Below are 20,090 nucleotides of genomic sequence, written 5' to 3' on the forward strand. Positions count from 1 at the left end.
CGGCCACACAAAGGTTCCTACCGGTCAATCCTTCAAAATAAAAGTCACCTGGCGCCACTGAGCTGCTCATTTCCGGTCCGATACCACACGATTTATAATTTAAAAATGATGATTTAGCTATTCTGAGAGAATAAAAGAAACATGTTTACTTTACAGAGTGTTTTTAATCGGTTTAATCACCGGAAATGGGTGCGTCGCTGAAACGCGTCACTTCCGGCCAGCCCCAGTTGCCAGTTTGTTTTGGTTTGTGAGTTTAGCTCCGCAGCTAACAAGCTCCAGCATCTACGTCTTTTAACGTCACAGGTAAGATTTAAATCCTCTTTAAAGTGTTTATTAACTGTGTTTTAAATGTGTTTACAGCTGTTTCAGTAAATATCGATGACAAATATCTGAATAAATCCATCTGACGTCATTTTCCAATGAGATCAATACATGTAAAAAGTATCATAATAATGCAGCTGGTCCTGGTCCAGCAGGTTCCTCCATGGTTGTGGGTCAGCCGGAGCTGGAGCTGCCGGGGGACGCGGTGGGCCGCCGGGTTTCCTGCGGCGGGGAGCGGGCCACGGTCCGGTACGTGGGGCCGGTGCCGCCCACAGCAGGTGAGACTGGACCGGTTCTGGTTAACAGATACACAGTAGACAGAGCCGTTGCTAGGAGTTCTGGGGCCCCTGAAAGAATACTAAAGTGGCCCCCTGATCTTTCTTTTTTCCTTAGACTACGTATTTATTATCATTTTTTATTTAGCCTACTTTGTTTTGATGATAATGCAGCATTACTATGAGTATTAGTCAGGGTCTAAGCAGAATAATTAAGTCATACAAAGATTAGACTACTGGGGTTTTTTGTGGGCCCCACTGGGCGCTGGGCCCCTAGAATTATCATCACCTTTCTCCCCTATACAACGGCCCTGACAGGTACCGGTCCAGAGGAGGAAGATGCTCAAGTCATTATGTCAGATAACACATCTTTGGTAGGTCGTATCACCAACAACATTGAAACTGTTTATCACAGTGGAGTAGAGGAGCTAGTGAGGTGGTGTGAGAACAACAACCTCATACTTAAAGCAGAAGTAAGTGATCCGGTGGTTTTGTCTAACTTCCTGTCAGCAGATGGAGTTAGCAGTCCCCGCCCTCGTCCCTACGTCACCACATTCACGCGCATCCCTTGGCTGCACACACAGAGAGGACCGCCCCTTTATGCCGTTCTCTCTCCTCATTGGATAAAGGTCGTAGGATACAAGGAAAGTTTTCTCCTCGGCTCAGAGCAGAGCAGAGTGACTGACAGACCCGTGTTTCAGACCAAACACTCTATAGAAGTGATTGCTGTCGGAGGATATAACTATTTAAGACTTATATTAACACAAACATTCACCTTACTTCTGCTTTAATAAGTTTTGTTTGTTGTTGGTTATTTTACTTGCGTGACTAAAATATTTTGCAAATTAATAATAAAAAAAACTGTGTGTGGGTGTTCAGGGCTGTGGCTCGGCGTGGAGTGGGACGACCCGACCAGAGGGAAACACGACGGCAGCCATGATGGAGTCCACTACTTCAGCTGCAGGTGTTTAATTTAATACAGAATATTCAGGGTCAGGGGTAAAAGTATTACTAAAATTAGTCTTGGGTGTTGTGCTACTTTACATTGCTATGGTATGTAATGTGTTATAATGTAATACGTTTTCACCTCATGATGGAACCACACTCCACCTTACAACAACTGTGAACTGGCCTTTGCATTGCTGCAACACACACTATACTACCTCTGACCATGTTCTCTGATGCCCCTGTTTCTGTTTTTGTCTTTCCTTGTTTACACTCCATGTCCCCCCCCCCCATATGGACAGTAACCACACTCCACCTTACAATAACTGTGAACTGGCCTTTGCATTGCTGCAACATACACCATAGTACTACCTCTGACCATGTCCTCTGGCGCCCCTGTGTTTTCTTGTCCTCTTTTTCATGTACATGATATGCCCATGGGATTCTGCACCATTGCACATTTTGCACTATGCACTTTTCACTATGTAAGGTTGTATGCTCCAACGTAATTTCATTGTTATTTATGGCAGTGACAAATAAATGATTGATTGATTGATTGATTGATTGATTGATTGATTGATTGATTGATTGAATAAACGCTCTGGTGGACAAGTTGTGACCTGCACATTCACCACGCTATGAGATAATAACACAACGTTACCACACAGAGTTGTTTTAGAGGTAAATTCATGCAAAACCGCTGATGTGCGTTGCCTTCAGGGACAGTTTTTCATCAACAGTCTCTGCATTTCCCTCTAAAACAACTCTGTGTGGTAACGTTGTGTTATTATCTCATAGCGTGGTGAATGTGCAGGTCACAACTTGTCCACCAGAGCGTTGTGGAGTTGTTGGATTGTGTATTTGATGAGTTTGATGAGGGAAACCAAGAAATCCCATAATGAGCCTCCGTAGCGTAGCTCTGAGCAGCTCACGGCTCTGCTCCGCCGTTCTAAAAACAGCTTGCACCGACAATTAAAGGTAACAAACCTACTACTGCTATGACTATAGGGATTATTATGGCAATGGGCCAGTTTGCCCAAAATGTTGAACTATCCCTTTAAGACATGAGTCTGTAGCTTTAACATTAGTTTCTGTCTCCTCTCCGGTCAGTCACTCCTCCGGCGGCTCCTTCCTGCGGCCGGCGAAGGTCAGCTTCGGCGTGGACTACGTGACGGCGGTGACGGAGGCGTACGAGATCGACTCGGACCAGGTGAGGGGCGAAGAGATCAACATCTCTGACAGGAAGCTGGAGTGGGGACGCATCAAGGAGCGCAGGTGGGTCATTATCAAAACACAGTGAAAGTAAGTGATATGTTTGTGTTACTATAAGTCTTAAATAGTTATATCTTCCGACAGCAATCACTTACATAGAGTGTTTGGTCTGAAACACGGGTCTGTCAGTCACTCTGCTCTGCTCTGAGCCGAAGAGAAAACTTTTATCGTATCCTACAGTTTTTATCCAATGAGGAGAGAGAACGGCATGCAGGGCTGTGTGTGCAGCCAAGGGACGCCGTGAATGTGGTGACGTAGGGACGAGGACCAATAGATCCATGACGAGGATGGGGGCTGCTGACTCCATCGGCTGACAAGACGTTATGGTGCGTTCAAGGCAACTCGTAACTCGTGTTTTTCCGACCTGTGAAGTGGTACCAGTTCGATCTGGTACGAGTTCACGGGTCGGAAGTTACGAGTGGCCGTTATAGTGACTTTCACAGGTAAAACAGGTCAGAAAAACACGAGTGGGTTGCCTGGAACGCTACAAAGTCGTAAGTCGTGACTTGAAGCTGTAATTTACGATTTCAAAAGCCTGCCTGGAACGCAGCATTAGCCAAAACAACCGGATCGCTTACTTCTGCTTTAAACCAAAATTATGTAATTTAAAACCATTTTAAATTATGATGATAATTTCAGTTTATATATTTACTGTTTTATTTTAGTTTTTTTAGTTTTAATTTCCTTTGTATCTAAAAAAAAAAAAAAAAAAACACTTGTCCCACTGCCATGGTTCAACACTATTGGACAGTGTAAAAATATTCCCTCTTTTTTGTTTAAAGAAAAAAAAAAAAAAAAAAGGTCAATAATGGGCAAACACTGAGCTTAATATATGAATAAAATTAAATCTAAATTGGCTATTTAAGAATAAAAATATTTTTTAAAGAATATCTGTCCTTCGATTTGGTGTCATTGGTGTTACTGGTATCACAGACCATTATTTTGAAAGGTGAAGAATATGTAAGAGAACTCCCAAGGTCAGAAAGAGGAAGAAGAAAAAGAGCCATTTAAGACAATACATTGTGAGTGTCTCTTTCATGAGTAAAAAGTCAGATATTTCACATTAAAATGTCATTTTTCAACGTGGTTCTTTTTTTGTGTCATTGGTGTTACTTTGATTTGCGCTATAATGAAATATCTTTATGGAAAAAAAACAGTTTAAGTATAATTTATAGATTTTAAGGTGCTGCTGACTCATGCTGGCTTTGAGCTAGCTTGGACACTATTTTGTGTAATTAACGTAAATACGATACGGAGCGGCGTGGTGCGTTCAGGGGCTCAGGTGCAGCGTGGTTCATCAGAGCTGTGTCTCCTCTGTGTGTGTGTCTGCAGCCTGGAGACTCTCCCCTCCGTCATCCTGACTCGCCATGACGTCAACGGGCCGGGGGCCGCCGGGGCCGTCAGGACGACCACGCCCAGTATCCTTCTGATGTCACCGGACGATGTCATCAGGGTGAAACCCATAGATATATAAACGTAGATGCCTCTGCCTCTGACGCTGCTGCCCATTGGAACGGATTGTCGCCGCCGCCGCCATCTTGAGCAGGAGGTGTCTAACTTTGACTTCCTGTATCTACAGAGGCAGAGGTCTATCACTGAAGCCCTTTGTTTTAATAGAAATACTACAATTCAGCTACATAACTCACGTTAGCAGTTAGGGTTCATGTCAGTGCCATGAAACTGATTTAAAACGGCCTTAGCACAATTATATCGGTAGCCTACAGTGGTTTACACTCACTCGTCGGCCTCATCACCATGGCAACCACAAACTCACAACTACCACAGCCGGAGGAAACAGCTGATAAGCCAACAAAATAACAAACTATTAATATGTTAACTACCGGTATATGCACTAAATGTAACACATATCCACCCTATGATACGTTACGTTAGTTTCATTTATGTCAGATAACTTACCTACATCAAATTCAACAAGTTCATTATATAATATAAAACAACTTATTACTTGAGAAAAGTTATTCCATGTCTCTTCGTTTTGGCGTTTCTTTCATGGGAACATCCGTACGCGGCACAAAAGTTTGGCATTTTGCCAGATTCACAGCTGTCAAACCCTCTGACTGTTGACTGCTGCTCAGGAGGAACTCCTCCTCAAGATGGCCGCCGTGAGACATTCCTGACAAGCCCGAATGCGGCATCTACGTATATATATCTATAGACCAGAGCAGCTTTTTTATGCAAATGAGAATGACTGATGCATCCTGGGTAATTTAGGGGCAGCGCCCGGCATCCCTCCATTGAAAAGTTCAGCCTAACTGGCTTGACAAACTAACAGAATATTAACAGACGACACTTAGCCAAAACCTCCCCGGTGATTCGACCAAATACGTGTAGATGTCTGGGTCAGACATTTCTGGCCACTGTGTGGAGTCATTGATCACTGTGGGAGGCTAAAGGAGCATACCGCTAGATTCATTAATTGTAATTTTTCAAGATAGCGTGAACGGTGGGTTTCAAAGAGGGTGTCAAAATAATTACGAGACATAGTGCTACAAAAGAAACAAAAAATTAAACATTCAAATTGATTGTTAGTTAGTCTACGCTCCATCAAAACACAAAAAGCCACTGAGTGCAATGCAAAAATGCCGGGTGCTGCCCCTAAATTACCCAGGATGCATCAGTCATTCTCATTTGCATAAAAAAGCCGCTCTGGTCTATGGGTGAAACCAGGATGTGACCTCAGGTTCAGATATGACGTTGTGTTTCTTCTTCAACTCTTCCTCTCTTCAGGAGGAGAGTTGGCTTAGTATCAATAGTAATACTAGTTCCAGTACTAGTATTACTAGTATTACTATTGCTATTAGTGTGAGTATTAGTATTAGTATCAGTACTAGTAGTTCTAGTATCAGGTTTGAATCCTTAGCGCGGTGTCTCAGACGTGCGGTGGCTGGACCTCAGCTGGTCTCTGGTCTCCTGCTGGGAAGACGTGTCGTCCATCACGGAGCAGCTGGACGAGCTGGAGGGGCTGCAGCTCAGGTAGAGGGGAGGGGGGGGGGGGGGGGGGGGGGGGGGCTGAAGCTCATGGGAAATGTAGTGAAAACACTTTGCTTTCCAAAACTCCTGGTTGTCCCTTTAAAACATTTAACTGTAAATAAATCCATGTTGATCTTAATCAGCTTGATTTTATTGTGAAAGTCAAAACAGGAAGTAGTGAAGCTGAAAGAGACTTTACGGTGTCGTCGTTATCACTAGTACTTGTCAGAGTGTGTGTACATTTCACTAAAGTGTGTGTTTTCGTCTCCTCTTGTCTCGTTTTGGTTTCCTAGCAACAACAGACTGGCTTTGACCTCCGACCCCTCGTCTCACTGCGGGGCGTTCTCCAACCTGAAGGTCCTGGTGCTGAACGGCTGTGAGCTCAGCTGGACTCAGGTACACACACACACACACACACACACACACACACACACACACACACACACACACACACACACACACACACACACACCACTTTGTCATGATGTAACATTTTGAATTAAAGGAGAATTCCGGTCATTTTTGACCCCTAAATCGTTGTCCTGATGGTCACCCGGTGTTGGTTGGAGCAAAAAACTAAAAACGACTAAAATTGATGCAGGCAAACCAGAGTTACCATGGCTACCCGGCGCTAGCGATAGCCACAACGCTAACCTATGGGGGCAATAATTCTTTCAACCACAACAAACACTCAGAAAACAATCAGATATCTCTGGTACATGACTGGAATCCTTAGAGACACCACTGAACTCATATAGTTACAGTATAAACAGTATAAACTTTGTGTTTTTGCATGTAGCCACTCACCTCAGATAGCCCAACTCTAAAACATCCTGGAAAGACATTACTATCCAATCACAGAGCGCCTGCTCTCCGCCACAGAAACTAACACTTTATCTTTGTTGTGGTGATTTCTTTACAAAAATAAACGGTCAGAGATATTTTGGACATTACCACTGCTCTGCTCCACCGTGTATTTTAGTAAAGAAATCATCACAACAAGGACAAAGTGTTAGTTTCTGTGGCGGGGAGAGCAGGCGCTCTGTGATCGGATAGTAATGTCTTTCCCCAACACTGGGTGACCATCAGGACAACGATTTAGGGGTCAAAAATGGCCGGAATTCTCCTTTAAGAAGCATTATGATTTCAGGATTCACTACAACAAATCAGACTCCACATTGATATTGATGTATTGATCACACACTGCAAAAACTCAAATATCTTTCCAAGAATATTTGTTTTATTTCTAGTCAAAACAAATCTCATTCTACTTAAAATAAGACTCATCACATTAAAAAAGCAGCTTGTATTTAGACACTTTTTACTTCTTTCAAGCTGATTTTCACTTGAAATAAGTAGAAAAATCTGTTTTTCTTCCTTATTACAAACACAAAACAACTTCCTTTCACTGGCAGATTTTTCTACTTATTTCAAGTGAAAATTTGTTTGAAACAAGTGAAAATTTGTTTGAAACAAGTGAAAATGATCTAAAAACAAGTTCATTTTTAGGTGATGAGTCTTATTTTAAGTGGAAAGAGTTTAGTTTTGACTAGAAATGAGACATTTTGACAAGAAATAAGACAAATATTCTTGGAAAGATGTTGAGTTTTTACAGTATATTGATGTATTGATCATATTGATGGTGTGACCAGGTGCTGCACTGCGCCGCCATGTGGCCACAGCTGGAAGATCTGAGTGTGGAGGAGAACAACATCACACAGCTGCTCAGGTGTGTGTGTGTGTGTGTGTGTGTGTGTGTGTGTGTGTGTGTGTGTGTGTGTCTCTGTGACATCATCATGTTTAACCCTCTCCTCCCCAGACCGGACTCGGTGCTCCAGAACCTGAAGAGTCTCAGTTTGTCGTCCAACCCGTTGGACCAGGACTCGCTGCTCAGCCTGTCTCACCTGCCCAGGTACCACTCACCTGTCTGTCTGCCGGGCTTTTATTGTGAAGGGGCCTTGTAGCAACCAATAACGTAATAACACCCAATAACGTAATAATTTTGGCCATTTTAAATGTAATAAAGCCAATAATGTAATACAACTTTTGAGCTAATAACGTAATAACTTTTTGCCAATTATGTAATAAGTTATTACATGGAGATAACGCTAACCATCAAGTTGGACAAATGATGGCTAAATATGTTAATTAAAAAAAAAACAATGGTAAAACCAAATCAACGCCATTGCTCCTCCGAGTCATGCTGGGATCACATTTAACATGACCTATTCCCAATGGTTTGTCTGAGGCAGGAAGTTATAGATGACTGAAACATAAACTGGCTGCAGACACCATTCAATACACACGTTTGGTTATGTTTTGGAGGTTGTTGATAGCCTACAATGCTTACTTCTTCCGTTTGCAAACATATCTTTAAAGACCCACTCCCGTGAAAATCGTGTTTTTTGAGCTTTTCACATGTTCCTGTGGCATTTTTCTTGTGTTAGAGCACATATCAGCAGAAAAGGAAGTGCAAAATTGCATTTCTGAGTTTTTCTGCCTTCAAACTGCTGTGAACCAATGGCAGACGCAAACTGGCAGTTTCAGGGAGACTGGAGCTGACGTGTCACAGCTCCAGGGGAGGGCACTAGTGCTACAACAGGGTTCCCGCGGGGTCTTAAAAAGTCTTAAAAGCATTGAATTTCAAATTTGAAAATAATACCTTAAAAAGTCTTGAAAAAGTCTTGAATTTTTATATTTGGGTCTTAAAAATTGTGCTGTTTGTAACTTCTCTCTATTTTTAAGTTTTTATTTGTCAATCGCGAATATTTAATAAAAAATAATGTAAATACAGAGAGGCGGAACTAATCATTTCGACCGCACCGCAATCAGGAGGGTATATCTGAACACAAGCTAGATACGTCACTGCAGACTTCATTTATGAAGACCCCCTGTTCATTTGCACGGTTACTGTGAACTGTTTTTCAAATAAACGCACACTGTGAAATTCAAGAATTTCATTTTTCTTCTTTGCCGATATGGCTGTAAAACAGGCCGACTAAAGTCTTAATTTCATGTATAAATGGTCTTAAAAAGGTATTAAATAGTCTTAAATTTAACTTTAAGAAACTTGTAGGAACCCTGTACAAGCTCCCGCCCCGCTCTGCATCTGGCTCAGAGGTGAAAGGCTTGACAGCTCGGTGTAGCTGACAAGGTATAACAGGTATAGCTCACCTGGTAGAGCAGCTTGCACCATGAGCAAGGACTATGTTCCAGTCTGGGATCAAATCCCAGTGTGGAGTTTTACGCTAAACGCGCTGAATCTGTAATTGTACAATGTCCAGCTGTCAGCGAGCGGGGGGTGGGGTGCGAGGAGGTGGGTGGGCGGGTGCAGAGCAGCGCAGTCTCCGCCCACCCTCCAGAGGTGCATTGCTAATGTGCATGGCTCATGAGCTGGTTTTAGTTTAGGGAGTGGGACTTTAAGCATGGTAGAAGTGAGAGAGAGAGAGAGAGAGAGGTGAAAGATAGTACATATCTTGGATGAATAAATATGACGACTATGTCATCCACTATACCTATTTTTGATGAGCAAACTGCACAAAACTGCAAAAAAGCCTTTTATTTCCAAGAACTGCAGTCATATTTATGTATTATTACATTATCGACACCAGTTATTACATTTTCAAAGGTTTTTTTAATACTAGGCCAATAACGTAATAACCAGCCAATAATGTAATAACTTGTTACATTATTGGCAAAAAGTTATTACGGGCCTAACACTCACCTGTCTGTCTGCCTGCCGGGCTTTTATTGTGAAAGAGCCTAAAGGGAAGTGAAAGTGCAGAAAGACAGAAACAGACCAAAACGTTTTAATTATTTACAGTTTATATGATTCATTTACATTTAGACATGTTTCATTGATATGAAATTCATTTATATTACTTTAAAAAATGTATATATATATATAATCTATGTGTGTGTGTGTGTGTGTGTGTGTCAGGTTGGAGCAGCTGAACCTCTCTAACACCGGTCTGTCCATGATTCGCTTCGACGACGCTGCTCCAGGTGAAAGTTCAAACACAATGAAACTCATAACGTTTAACATAACAGTCTCTCCAGGATTTCACGGCCACATTTTGAAAAAATTGCGGTGCATGTTGCAACGTTTTAAGCGATTTTGTTGCGATTAAATTGCGATTGAAAGTTGCATTTTGGTTCTGAATAATTAAAAATCAAAGGAAAATTTAACATTTTGAAATGTCACAAAATAATGTGAGGTCCTGTTCTACCGGCAATTTTCCACTTGTTAGGAAAGGCACACGACAATTACATAGAGTTTAAAGTTGTTTTACTTATAATTAAAATGTCTCTTTTAATTAAAAATGGCGGTTAAACAACTGTTGTAAAAGCCAATAAAACAGTCCAGCCTTTGAATAAAAATATTGCAAGATCGCAAAGAATTCACGGTGATTGGTTGAATTTGCGTTAATTGTTGCGATCACGACATTCCTGGAGGGACTGAAAGTTTAATTATTGAAATTATTGATTCATAAACTGCAGATACACACACACACACACACACACACACACACACTGATCAGACTTCTTCTTCTCTGCAGGAACTCAGACGGAGAAGTTTCCAGCTCTGGAGAAACTGAATCTGGACCAGAACAACATCACAGAGGTCAGTGTGTGTGTGTGTGTGTGTGTGTGTGTGTGTGTGTGTGTGTGTGTGTGTGTGTGTGTGTGTGTGTGTGTGTGTGTGTGCTGTTATCTCAGATAGATTATTGATTTTACATCTGAAGTGATCAGAGTGTCAAACTTCAGCCTGAAGCTCACAACTTCCTCTGTACACACTGCAAAAACTCAAAATCTTTCCAAGAATATTTGTCTTATTTCTTGTCAAAATGTCTCAGTTTAATCTCTTTCCACTTAAAATAAGACTCATCACCTAAAAATGAACTTGTTTTTAGATCATTTTCACTTGTTTCAAACTAATTTTCACTTGAAATAAGTAGAAAAATCTGCCAGTGAAAGCAGGTTTTTGTGCTTGTAATAAGAAAGAAAAACTTGCTCCACTATCAGATTTTTCTACTTATTTAAAGTGGAAAATTTGCTTGAAAGAAGTAAAAAGTGTCTAAAAACAAGTTAATTTTTAATGTGATGAGTCTTATTTTAAGTAGAATGAGATTTATTTTGACTAGAAATAAGACAAATATTCTTGGTAAGATTTTGAGTTTTTGCAGTGCAACGTCCTTTCAAAATAAAAGCCCCCTTCTCTCTCTCTCTCTCTCAGTGGTGTGTGGTGGACGAGCTAGCCAAACTCGCCCGTCTGGTCCAGTTCAGTTGTCGTGGCAACCGGCTGTCGAGCAGCGACGGGAACCCGAAGACGGCCAATCAGGTGCTGATCGCCAAACTGGGCCGAGTGGCTCTGCTCAACGGCTGCCAGGTGTGTGTCTGTGTGTGTGTGCTCTGACTGACCCACCCGTTACCATGGTTTCCATCACAGGGATGCAAACAGCGCGCCGAAAAGCGAAACTCACTTTTTTCATGACCAATTAGGTGACTTGTGTGAATCGTTCAGATCCGAAGAGTTTTTGTTTTGAGGGGGGGTCTCAGCGTCTCAGCGTCTCAGCTGGGGTCAGTAAAATGTTTTTCTAACAGGCTGACAGTGACAATCACGTGAAACTGAGGCGAACTCATTCATGGCTGTCTCTGATTATACTGGTAACAGCCGACCTCCAATATAGACGCGCGACATGCGCGCTCATTAAAGCGGCGCGTATCCGCGTACATTGGTGCGACGGCGACGCCGTTTTTCCCCCCATGCATGTGGAGCTGTGCACCGCAGACTTTTTATTCAGTTTATTTTAATAGTAATAATTATGACTAACATTCAGTGAAGACCTAAACATCAGTATCTCCAAAATGGAAATATTGCAAAGGAATTTTTTTTTTTTTTAAGCATTTTGTTGGCCTTCTGAAAACTATGTCCATCTGCACTCAATACTTGGTTGGGGTTGAACTACTGGAAATTGACTTTTCCATGATATTGTAATGTACTTATTACCCCCCCCCCGGGAAATTCCTCTCTTTTTCCACATGCTGTGGGATGTGACTCACCTCCCATTTAACATTGTTTTTGGCTCGACCCCCTCGGGTCGATCAAGTGCCACCTGATGTTCTCCTATGTTGTTATCTGTGCTGTTACTATGTAATATGCACAGTACTTTCTATATTTTATTGCGTATTGTTATGTACTGTATGATGGTTTTATCTACGATGTGAAGCACTCTGTGTATTCGTACTGAGAAGGGTGCTATACAAATAAAGTACTTACTTACTTACTTACTTTTTTGGTCCTGACCCGTTTGCCTCCCTGCCATCAGGTCCACCCCGACGACAGGAAGGGGGCGGAGCTCGACTACATCAAGATGTTTGGAGAGGAGTGGCTGAAGGCCGGGGGCCGGACTCAGACCGGCGATCAGTTCACACAGCTGCACCCGCGGTACCAGAGTCTCATCGACAGTAAGTCAGAACCGGATCAGACCGGATCAGACCGGAACCAGTTATTGATCTGTAGCGCTGCAACTAACGAGTATTTTCCTCATCGATTAAATAATGTGTCGACTATTTAAACCGGTTGTTCTCAAACTGTTTCACATCAAGGACCCGAAATTGACACAAATTCAACCACGGACCCGTTGGACAAAACTTTGAAGCAAACACCAGAAATACACAAATATTTGTTCTGAGACTGAAGAACGTCACTTTTCTAGTCAATGTACATTAAATTAGGGCCAATGGCGTGAATTTTTGTAAATATTGTAGAGAAGTTTCTGGAAAATGAGTGGTACAATTTCTCAAAAAAGAAATTAAAAAGTGTAGTTGTGAGTATTAGGGCCACATTGAGAAAAAAAAACAACAACACAGACTTCGAGAATAAAGTCGTACATTTTTCGAGAATAATGTTGTACATTTCCTACGAGAAAAAAGTCCTCGAGACTTTATTCTCGAAGGCTGTGATTTTTTTATTTGTCAATGTGGCCCTAACGCCGGGTTCACACCGGACGCCGAAGCGCCGCGAATAGCCGCGGAACGGAGACCGCTTCCCTTCGGCGCCCAAGTTAACAGGTTCTGTAGTTCAGACCAGAGGCGACGCGCCGCGAAGCGCCGCGATTGCTCGCGCCGTGCATTTATCGTTTCGGCGTCTGTTCTATTTTGTGCGCGAGCCGCGAGCAATCGCGTCAATCTTGGCAGGAAGTCACACATGAAACAACGAGAGAATCCGGTCAATTTTCAAAATAAAACACTTTTCAAAATAAAATACAGCGATTGACAAATGCGACCGTATTTATATTTGTCAGACTCTCAACAGAGAGCAAGAGAGATGAAAACACACACACAGGATAGGGAGACACGGAGTGGGCTGGCTGCAGGGAGGAGGAGGGGGGGTCAAAACACACAAACAAACAGGGAAAGAGAGAGAGAGAGGAGGCAGAGACGAGTTGTTGTAAAGTGAAGGAGGACGTGAAATTAATCTTGGAAGTGAAGTACAGGGAGTTGTGTGACCCACAGCACATGGTGTTATAATTATATGAGGTTATTTACTTATCCATGATGTAAAAAACACAGCTCTGAATGTGAGTGAACAACAGCTGAGGAGCAGAGGCGCTCGCGACCGCCGCGGAGAAATCAGCGTCTGGTGTGAACTGGAGGGACGCGGCTCGCGCGCGATTTCCGCGGCCGCTTCGCTTCACGGCGCTTCCGCGTCCGGTGTGAACCTGGCGTAATACTCCGTTGTAGTAAAATGTCTCTGCCAAAAAAGTAAAAAAGAAAAAAAAGAAGTAAAACATTTTCTAGAAAAAATTGTAAAATTTCTCCCCAAAAAAGTAAAAGTAGTAAGTAAAGTAAAAAAAAAAAAAAAAATCTAGAAAAAGTGGTAAAATGTCTTAAAAAATAAATAAAATAAAGTGAAAGAGAAAAATAAATAATTTCTCTCTCTCAAAAAAATTTTTTAATTAAAGAAAAAAGTGGTAAAAAACAAACAAACTTTGAAATCCATTGATTTAAACGATTAATTGATTGTGTAGTAAGCCTGTATTGATCTGTGATTGATTGATTGATTGATTGATTGATTGATTGATTGATTGGTTTCCAGAGCACGGCGCTCCAGAGGAAGGAGAGCTGAAGAAGCCGCAGCCGTTCGCCCTGAAGAACCAGCTGCTCAGTGAGTCACTTCCTGTTTCCTGTCTGTTCTGCTCTCTGATTGGCTGCTGGCCTCAGGTAGATGACGTCATGTTTCCTGCTCTCTCTCTCTCTCTCCTCTCAGAAATCACCTTCGTGTTTCCTGACGACACCGAGCGCCGGCCGATCGAGAAGAAACTCCCGGGTAAAAAACTAAACAAAAACAACGACACAAACGAGTGATGTGAGTAAATAAGTGAATGAATGTGAGTCGATCGGTGAAACTGGTTGTGGTTCTGGTCCTGCAGCCTCCATGTTGGTGCAGAAGGTGAAGGGTCTCCTCTACCGGCTGCTGAAGGTTCCTGCAGCAGATCTGAGGCTCACATACACCACACCACAGGTGACACTCACTCACTCTCACACACACACACACACACACACTCACTCTCGGTTTTTTTTTTTACTCTGAAAGGGTCCAGATAACCCCGCCCCCTCATTTGAATATTGCAGCATGAAATAAAAGAGGAGAGAAATAAATGTGACGTTATGAAATAAAAGTCGCCGGAAATAAATAATAAAAGTCCCCAGAAATAAATAAATGTGACGTTATGAAATAAAAGTAACCGGAAATAAATAAATGTGACATTAGGAAATAAAAGTATCTGGAAATAAATAAATGAGGCGTTAGAAAATAAAAGTCTCCTGGAAAAATAAAAATGTTGTTTTTAAAATAAAAATATATGTATTTATATTTCATTTATATCTATTTATCATCCTATTTATTTAATTCGGGACTCATTTCATGGCTATATTTATTTATTTATGCATTTATTAATTTATTTCATTATGACTAAAACGGCTTTCCATAGGCAGAGAGCAGAGCGGTCAGTTTGAACAATTGGAAATCAATGGATTCTGGTGCCGGTTCTGACCCTGAGGAAACTTTAAATGTGTATAATTACACATATAATGGACCACAGCCGTATAGAACAAGTTGTTTTTTTCTAGACAAAAGTGGTAAAATTTCTTTAAAAAGAAAAAGTGGTAAAAAAAAAAAAAATCAAAAAGCTCTGGAAATAACTGGTACAATTTCTAATCATTTCTAGAGAAAGGGAGGTAAAAATTCTCAAAAAAAAAGAAAACAAATTAGAATTTTCTAGAAAAAAGTGGTAAAACGTCAAAAAAAAAAAAAGTGGTAAAATATTTTCAAAAAACGTTTAAAGTTCTAGAAAAAAGTGGTAAAATCTCTAATTTTCAAAAAGAACAAAACACTCACTAATTTTACCACTTTAACAAAAAAATTTTACCACCCTTTTCTTAATTATTTTTGAGAATCTTAACCACTTTTTTTCTAGAAATAATTAAACATTTTTGGAGAAATTGTACCAGTTATTTCCAGGAATATGGAAATATTGGCGCTTTCATTTCAACATACATACAAAACTGTGTCCACTGGGCGTCCGTGGTCTAACGTTTGAGAACCACAGCTGCTTCAGTCAAGACAAGAGACACTTTATTCTGAAAATCCAGTCGACCATGTTACCAGTTTCCTGTTTCCTGTTTCCTCTCTGAGCAGAAAGTCGGGACGGAGTTCGACATCGACGGCGACTTGAAGACGCTGCAGTTCTACTCCATCGCCGACGGAGACCAGGTCCTGGTCCGCTGGTCCTGACCCGGTCCCGACCCGGTCCAGACCCGGTCCTGGTCCGCTGGTCCTGACCCAGACCAGACCCGGTCCCGACCCGGTCCAGGAGACGAGCTGAAGCTGCTCTCACACTGACTGAATGGATCTGTCCGCTCAGTTACCATGGCGACGCTTAAATCAAGTCAACAAAAGACGTTCAAAGGTCACATGACCAACTACTATCATCATCATCATCATCACCATCATCATCAATATTCCTTATATGAACTTCCTCCAGTTTGAACTGAGTTTATTTGAGAGATGAAACATGGAAACAGTCTGATCTGATCTGATCTGAAGCTGCAGGTGAATCTGAGTCCAGCAGAGGGCAGCACACACACACACACACACACACACACACACACACACACACACCTGAGTTAACTTTACTTTGAAAGGACACACACACACATCCTGGCTTCAGTAAAGACTGTTGTTAGTCTGTAATTATTATTGTATGTATTAAAAATGACATGACTGCCTTACTACTGTGTGGAACTTTTACTTTGTCTTCTATACACACAACACACATAATATAGATAGATAGATATATGTATATACGCACAACCAAGTTGTATTTATAAAGAAGGATTAAAAAAAGTTGGGGTTATTCCCCCAATGTTGATTTCTGAACTCTTCTTAAATTGAAAACATTTGTAGTGTGTTGGTTAAAAATATTTGATTTGATTTGATTTGTATTTGTCTCAAACAAGCACAGCAATATGAACTTGTTTTCTTTGCATCTTTTTTGTTGTTTTGACCAGTTGCCCCTTTCTGCAAATAAAAGCTCTGAATGACAATATCTATATATTTTTTCAAATTTGGGATAACAAAAATGTTAATTTTACTCACACACACACCTATAAATAGTAAAACGAATCATTTTGAAGTGGTCTCTGTACATTTTAATGATTTTTTTTTTGAGAAATGTTACCACTTTTTGGATACATTTTACCTCCTTTTTCTATAATTTTTTAATTTTTTGGGGAAAAATATTTACCTTTTTTTGTTTTGAGAATTTTTACCTATTTTTTTCTATAAATTATTAGCTAAACGTTTTTTATTAAATTTGTACCAGTTACTTCCAGAAATCTGAAAATATTGGCCCTAATATCAGACAAAACAAAAAAAAAACGTTCTTTGGTCTCAGAACATATATTTGTATATTTCTGGTGTCTGCTTAAAGATTTTATCCAATGTGGGCTAATTTGTTTCAATTTAGGGTCCTTGATGTAAAGCAGTTTGACAACCATTGCTGTACACACACACACACACACATACACACACACATTCACATATATATTATCCAATGAAACCCAGCAGACTGTTGTTATGTAGAAAAGGTTTATTGAGGCTGTTACTGTTTCCTCTGGTTGATGCTCAGCACAGACACGTCCCGTCAGTACTTCCTGTTCATCACTGACACTGACCCACTTCAACACTGTGTGTGTGTGTGTGTGTGTGTGTGTCCTGATCCTCCCTGAAAAACTATAAAAAGATCTAAACCTGAGCTGAGTTTCTGTTTCACCCTCATCATCACCTTCACCTTCAACACTGCGTGGCGTGCGTCACCACGGCGACAGCTCGCCATCATCATTAAAACAGTATTTAACCTGATGACATCACTGTTCACTACATTTTAATGTTAATTTGGATGAAAAATCGTCACTTTGAATAAAAAGTTCCAAATCACACCTTGTTAATATCGTCAGTGATGAACTTCCATATTTCATTCATTATTGATGTTTCTTTAAAGGGATAGTTCACCCAAAATTCAAATTCCACTCATTATCTACTCACCCTCATGTGGACTAAGGGCTGGGAGAAGTTTCAGAGTCCTCCGTCCAAAAAGACACACCAAAAAACATCCAAATACCTCCATAGTGCTCGTCTGTAATGTCCCTCTTGTATTGAAGCCCCTACATGAGAAATTGGTCCGAAAAAAAATTAAATAAGTCTATATTTTAAGCTTGTTTGTAGCGGAAGCTCCCAGTGTTGCTCTGCAAAGCAGTGAAATGAGACATGAAAATGAGTGAAATTTCAATTTTGGGTGAACTATCCCTTTAAACTTTTCATTTTTAATGAAAACACAAACTTTACATCAGAAACTGGACCAGACAACCGAACACCTTCATCCTCATCCTCCTCATCCTCAGGTAGATCTCAGGTGGACACCAGCACCACGAACAGAAACCAGAACATCATCGGCATCATGTCATTATTATTATTATTCATTATTTACACGTTCATATAAAAATACAGTTTGAGTTTTAAACAGATTAAACAGAATAAAAACTTTTGTATTAAAGTATTAAAATGTTTTTCAGCCCTTGATGAAGTCACAGTGAGACGTTCACTGAACAAACGCCTCAGTTCAGTTCAGGGGATAAAAAAAAAAAAAAAAAAAACGTTTAAAATAATAAACAAACACTAATTAACTCTAATTAATGAATATACGAGGCTAAAACTGAATAATTTAGGACGGCAGCACTTAAATGATCAGTGATTCACCAAACAGGAAGGAAATGTATAAAGTGTTATTACAGTTATTTAATCGGAGGAACAACGAGACATTGTGCTCTGACTAGAGCTGCAACAATTAACCAATTAACCGACCAATAATCCATTATTAAATTATTCGTCAACTATTTTGATAATCAAATTATTGATTTGGGTCATTTTTTGAGAAAAAAAGTCAAAATTCTCTGATTTCAGCTTCTTCAATGTGAATATTTCTGGTTTCTTTGTTCCTTTATGAGAATAAACTGAGTCTCTCTTTGGTTTGTGGACAAAACAAGACATTTGAGGACGTCGTCTGGTGGTTAAACTCGTTAAAAATCTGTCTTGCAAGATTTGATTAGATTTTTTTAAATATTAAAACAATGTAAAGCAGGGTTTCCACCAGTTACCATTACTTTGCACCCCTTTCCACTACACAGTTATAACTCTACTCAACTCGGTTTAGGTTCTTTTCGAGTATCCGAGTAGTGCAATGGCACAAAAAACATACTAACGGGAAACATACTGCACATAATATTGTTTGCACTTGAAAAAAAAAAAAAAAAATTTAATTAAATTTATTTTATTTTAACTTTTATAAGTTTTAGTTTTAGCTTCAATTCATGGAAGAAGAAGTTTATTACAGTAAAAGCTCATGCTTACATCATGCATGTAAAGAGTTATAATAAAACATTTCAAAATGCATGTGCAGCTCGGTTAAATAAAAGTCTTTTGGTCCAGTCTTATATTTTGTCATTGTAGTTTTCTTAAAATCTCGTCTCGTCTCGTTCTCGTGAGCTGAGTGCATCGTCACACCCCCATTGATTGATGTTTTTCAACGTTTTTTAACATTTTGTTAAACCAAACAACTAATCGATTAATCGTTTAAATAGTCAACGGATTAATCGATAATGGAAATAATCGTTAGTTGCAGCTCTAGCTGTGGCCGTTTCTTTACATCAAGTTCAGTCTCGTTGGACTGAAACCCGATCAATGCGATCAATAACGCTCTTCACATTGATTGATTGTCTTCACCATGAACTGATTGTCTCGATAAGAGTCGGACGTTATGTAAAGTCGCTGTAAACAAACTGAAGCTTTTTTGAAGTTTTTCTCTGAGTTTTCACTTCCTGCCGTCTGTTGAGTAAAAAAACAAAAAAATAAAATAAAAAATAAAAATCCCTGTTTGTGAGTTTAGTCACGTTTTTATCGTTTTGGAATTAAAAGGATAGTAGCATTTTTTTAAAGTGGGGTTGTATGATCTACAAATAGCCCCTAAGTACTTTAATTGCAGTAGAAGACTCTCTGCACTCCTCCCGTTAGCAACGCCAGCCCATAATAGCCCTGCCCAGAGATTTACAACATACAGTGTTGTGAACAGACCCAAAGAAACGGCCTATTTTCGCGGCCTAAAAGAGGTTTTACCTGAAAAAAAAATACACAGTTCCATTGTTCGCTATAATATAATTTTTTCCAGCCCCTCAAAGTGCAAGAAAAAAACAGTTTTTATTTGAACCTAACCAACTGCTGATCGGCGGGCGCTAACCCTGGGCGGAGGGATACTTGAGTTGGTTCGGTCCAAATAAAAACTGTGTTTTTCCTGCACTTTGAAGGGCTGGAAAAAATTATATTATAGTGAACAACAGAACTGTGTATTTTTTTTCAGGTAAAACCTCTTTTAGGCCGTGAAAATAGGCCGTTTCTTTGGGTCTGTTCACAACACTGTATGTTGTAAATCTCTGGGCAGGGCTATTATGGGCTGGCGTTGCTAACAGGAGGAGTGCAGAGAGTCTGCTACTGCAATTAAAGTACTTAGGGGCTATTTGTAGATCATACAACCCCACTTAAAAAAATGCTACTGTCCCTTTAAACTAAAAAAAACAAAATCAAACAGGCGTCAAATCAGAAACCAGTTCATCGTTTCACCTGCAGAGACGTCGTCAAGGCAACGGCGGCGGCGAAACATCAGATCAACG

At 40.4% G+C, this 20,090-nt stretch overlaps 1 protein-coding gene across 3 annotated transcripts; it reads left to right on the plus strand.

Annotated features, from left to right (window-relative positions):
* The first annotated feature begins 216 nt into the window (after nt 1-216).
* On the plus strand, nt 217-15,777 carry tbce (tubulin folding cofactor E). 3 transcript variants are annotated; one of them, XM_083970703.1, is made up of 18 exons: nt 217-303; nt 474-599; nt 1,476-1,560; nt 2,652-2,816; nt 4,146-4,231; nt 5,708-5,807; nt 6,098-6,200; nt 7,457-7,533; nt 7,624-7,716; nt 9,745-9,809; nt 10,364-10,428; nt 11,041-11,193; nt 12,134-12,272; nt 13,906-13,974; nt 14,077-14,136; nt 14,240-14,331; nt 15,508-15,606; nt 15,693-15,777. In XM_083970703.1, exons 2-17 carry the CDS (start codon nt 485-487, stop codon nt 15,601-15,603), a joined length of 1,563 nt encoding a protein of 520 aa, XP_083826829.1. In that variant the 5' UTR covers nt 217-303; nt 474-484; the 3' UTR covers nt 15,604-15,606; nt 15,693-15,777. The 3 variants fall into 3 exon arrangements, with proteins under 3 accessions (XP_083826829.1, XP_083826830.1, XP_083826831.1); XM_083970704.1 differs by having other exon boundaries at nt 221-302; nt 468-599; XM_083970705.1 differs by having other exon boundaries at nt 235-303; nt 477-599.
* Nucleotides 15,778-20,090: the final 4,313 nt, after the last annotated feature.

Source organism: Trachurus trachurus (genome assembly GCF_905171665.1).
Source record: "Trachurus trachurus genome assembly, chromosome: 1".
Classification (NCBI taxonomy): Eukaryota; Metazoa; Chordata; class Actinopteri; order Carangiformes; family Carangidae; genus Trachurus; species Trachurus trachurus.

What these genes read in the sequence shown, in the direction of transcription:
- tbce (XM_083970703.1), top strand. Translation starts at nt 485, where the DNA reads ATGGTTGTGGGTCAGCCGGAGCTGGAGCTGCCGGGGGACGCGGTGGGC. An exon ending in GGACGCATCAAGGAGCGCAG is followed by an intron (nt 2,817 to 4,145) that starts GTGGGTCATTAT and finishes GTGTGTCTGCAG; the next exon opens with CCTGGAGACTCTCCCCTCCG. An exon ending in GTGAGCTCAGCTGGACTCAG is followed by an intron (nt 6,201 to 7,456) that starts GTACACACACAC and finishes TGGTGTGACCAG; the next exon opens with GTGCTGCACTGCGCCGCCAT.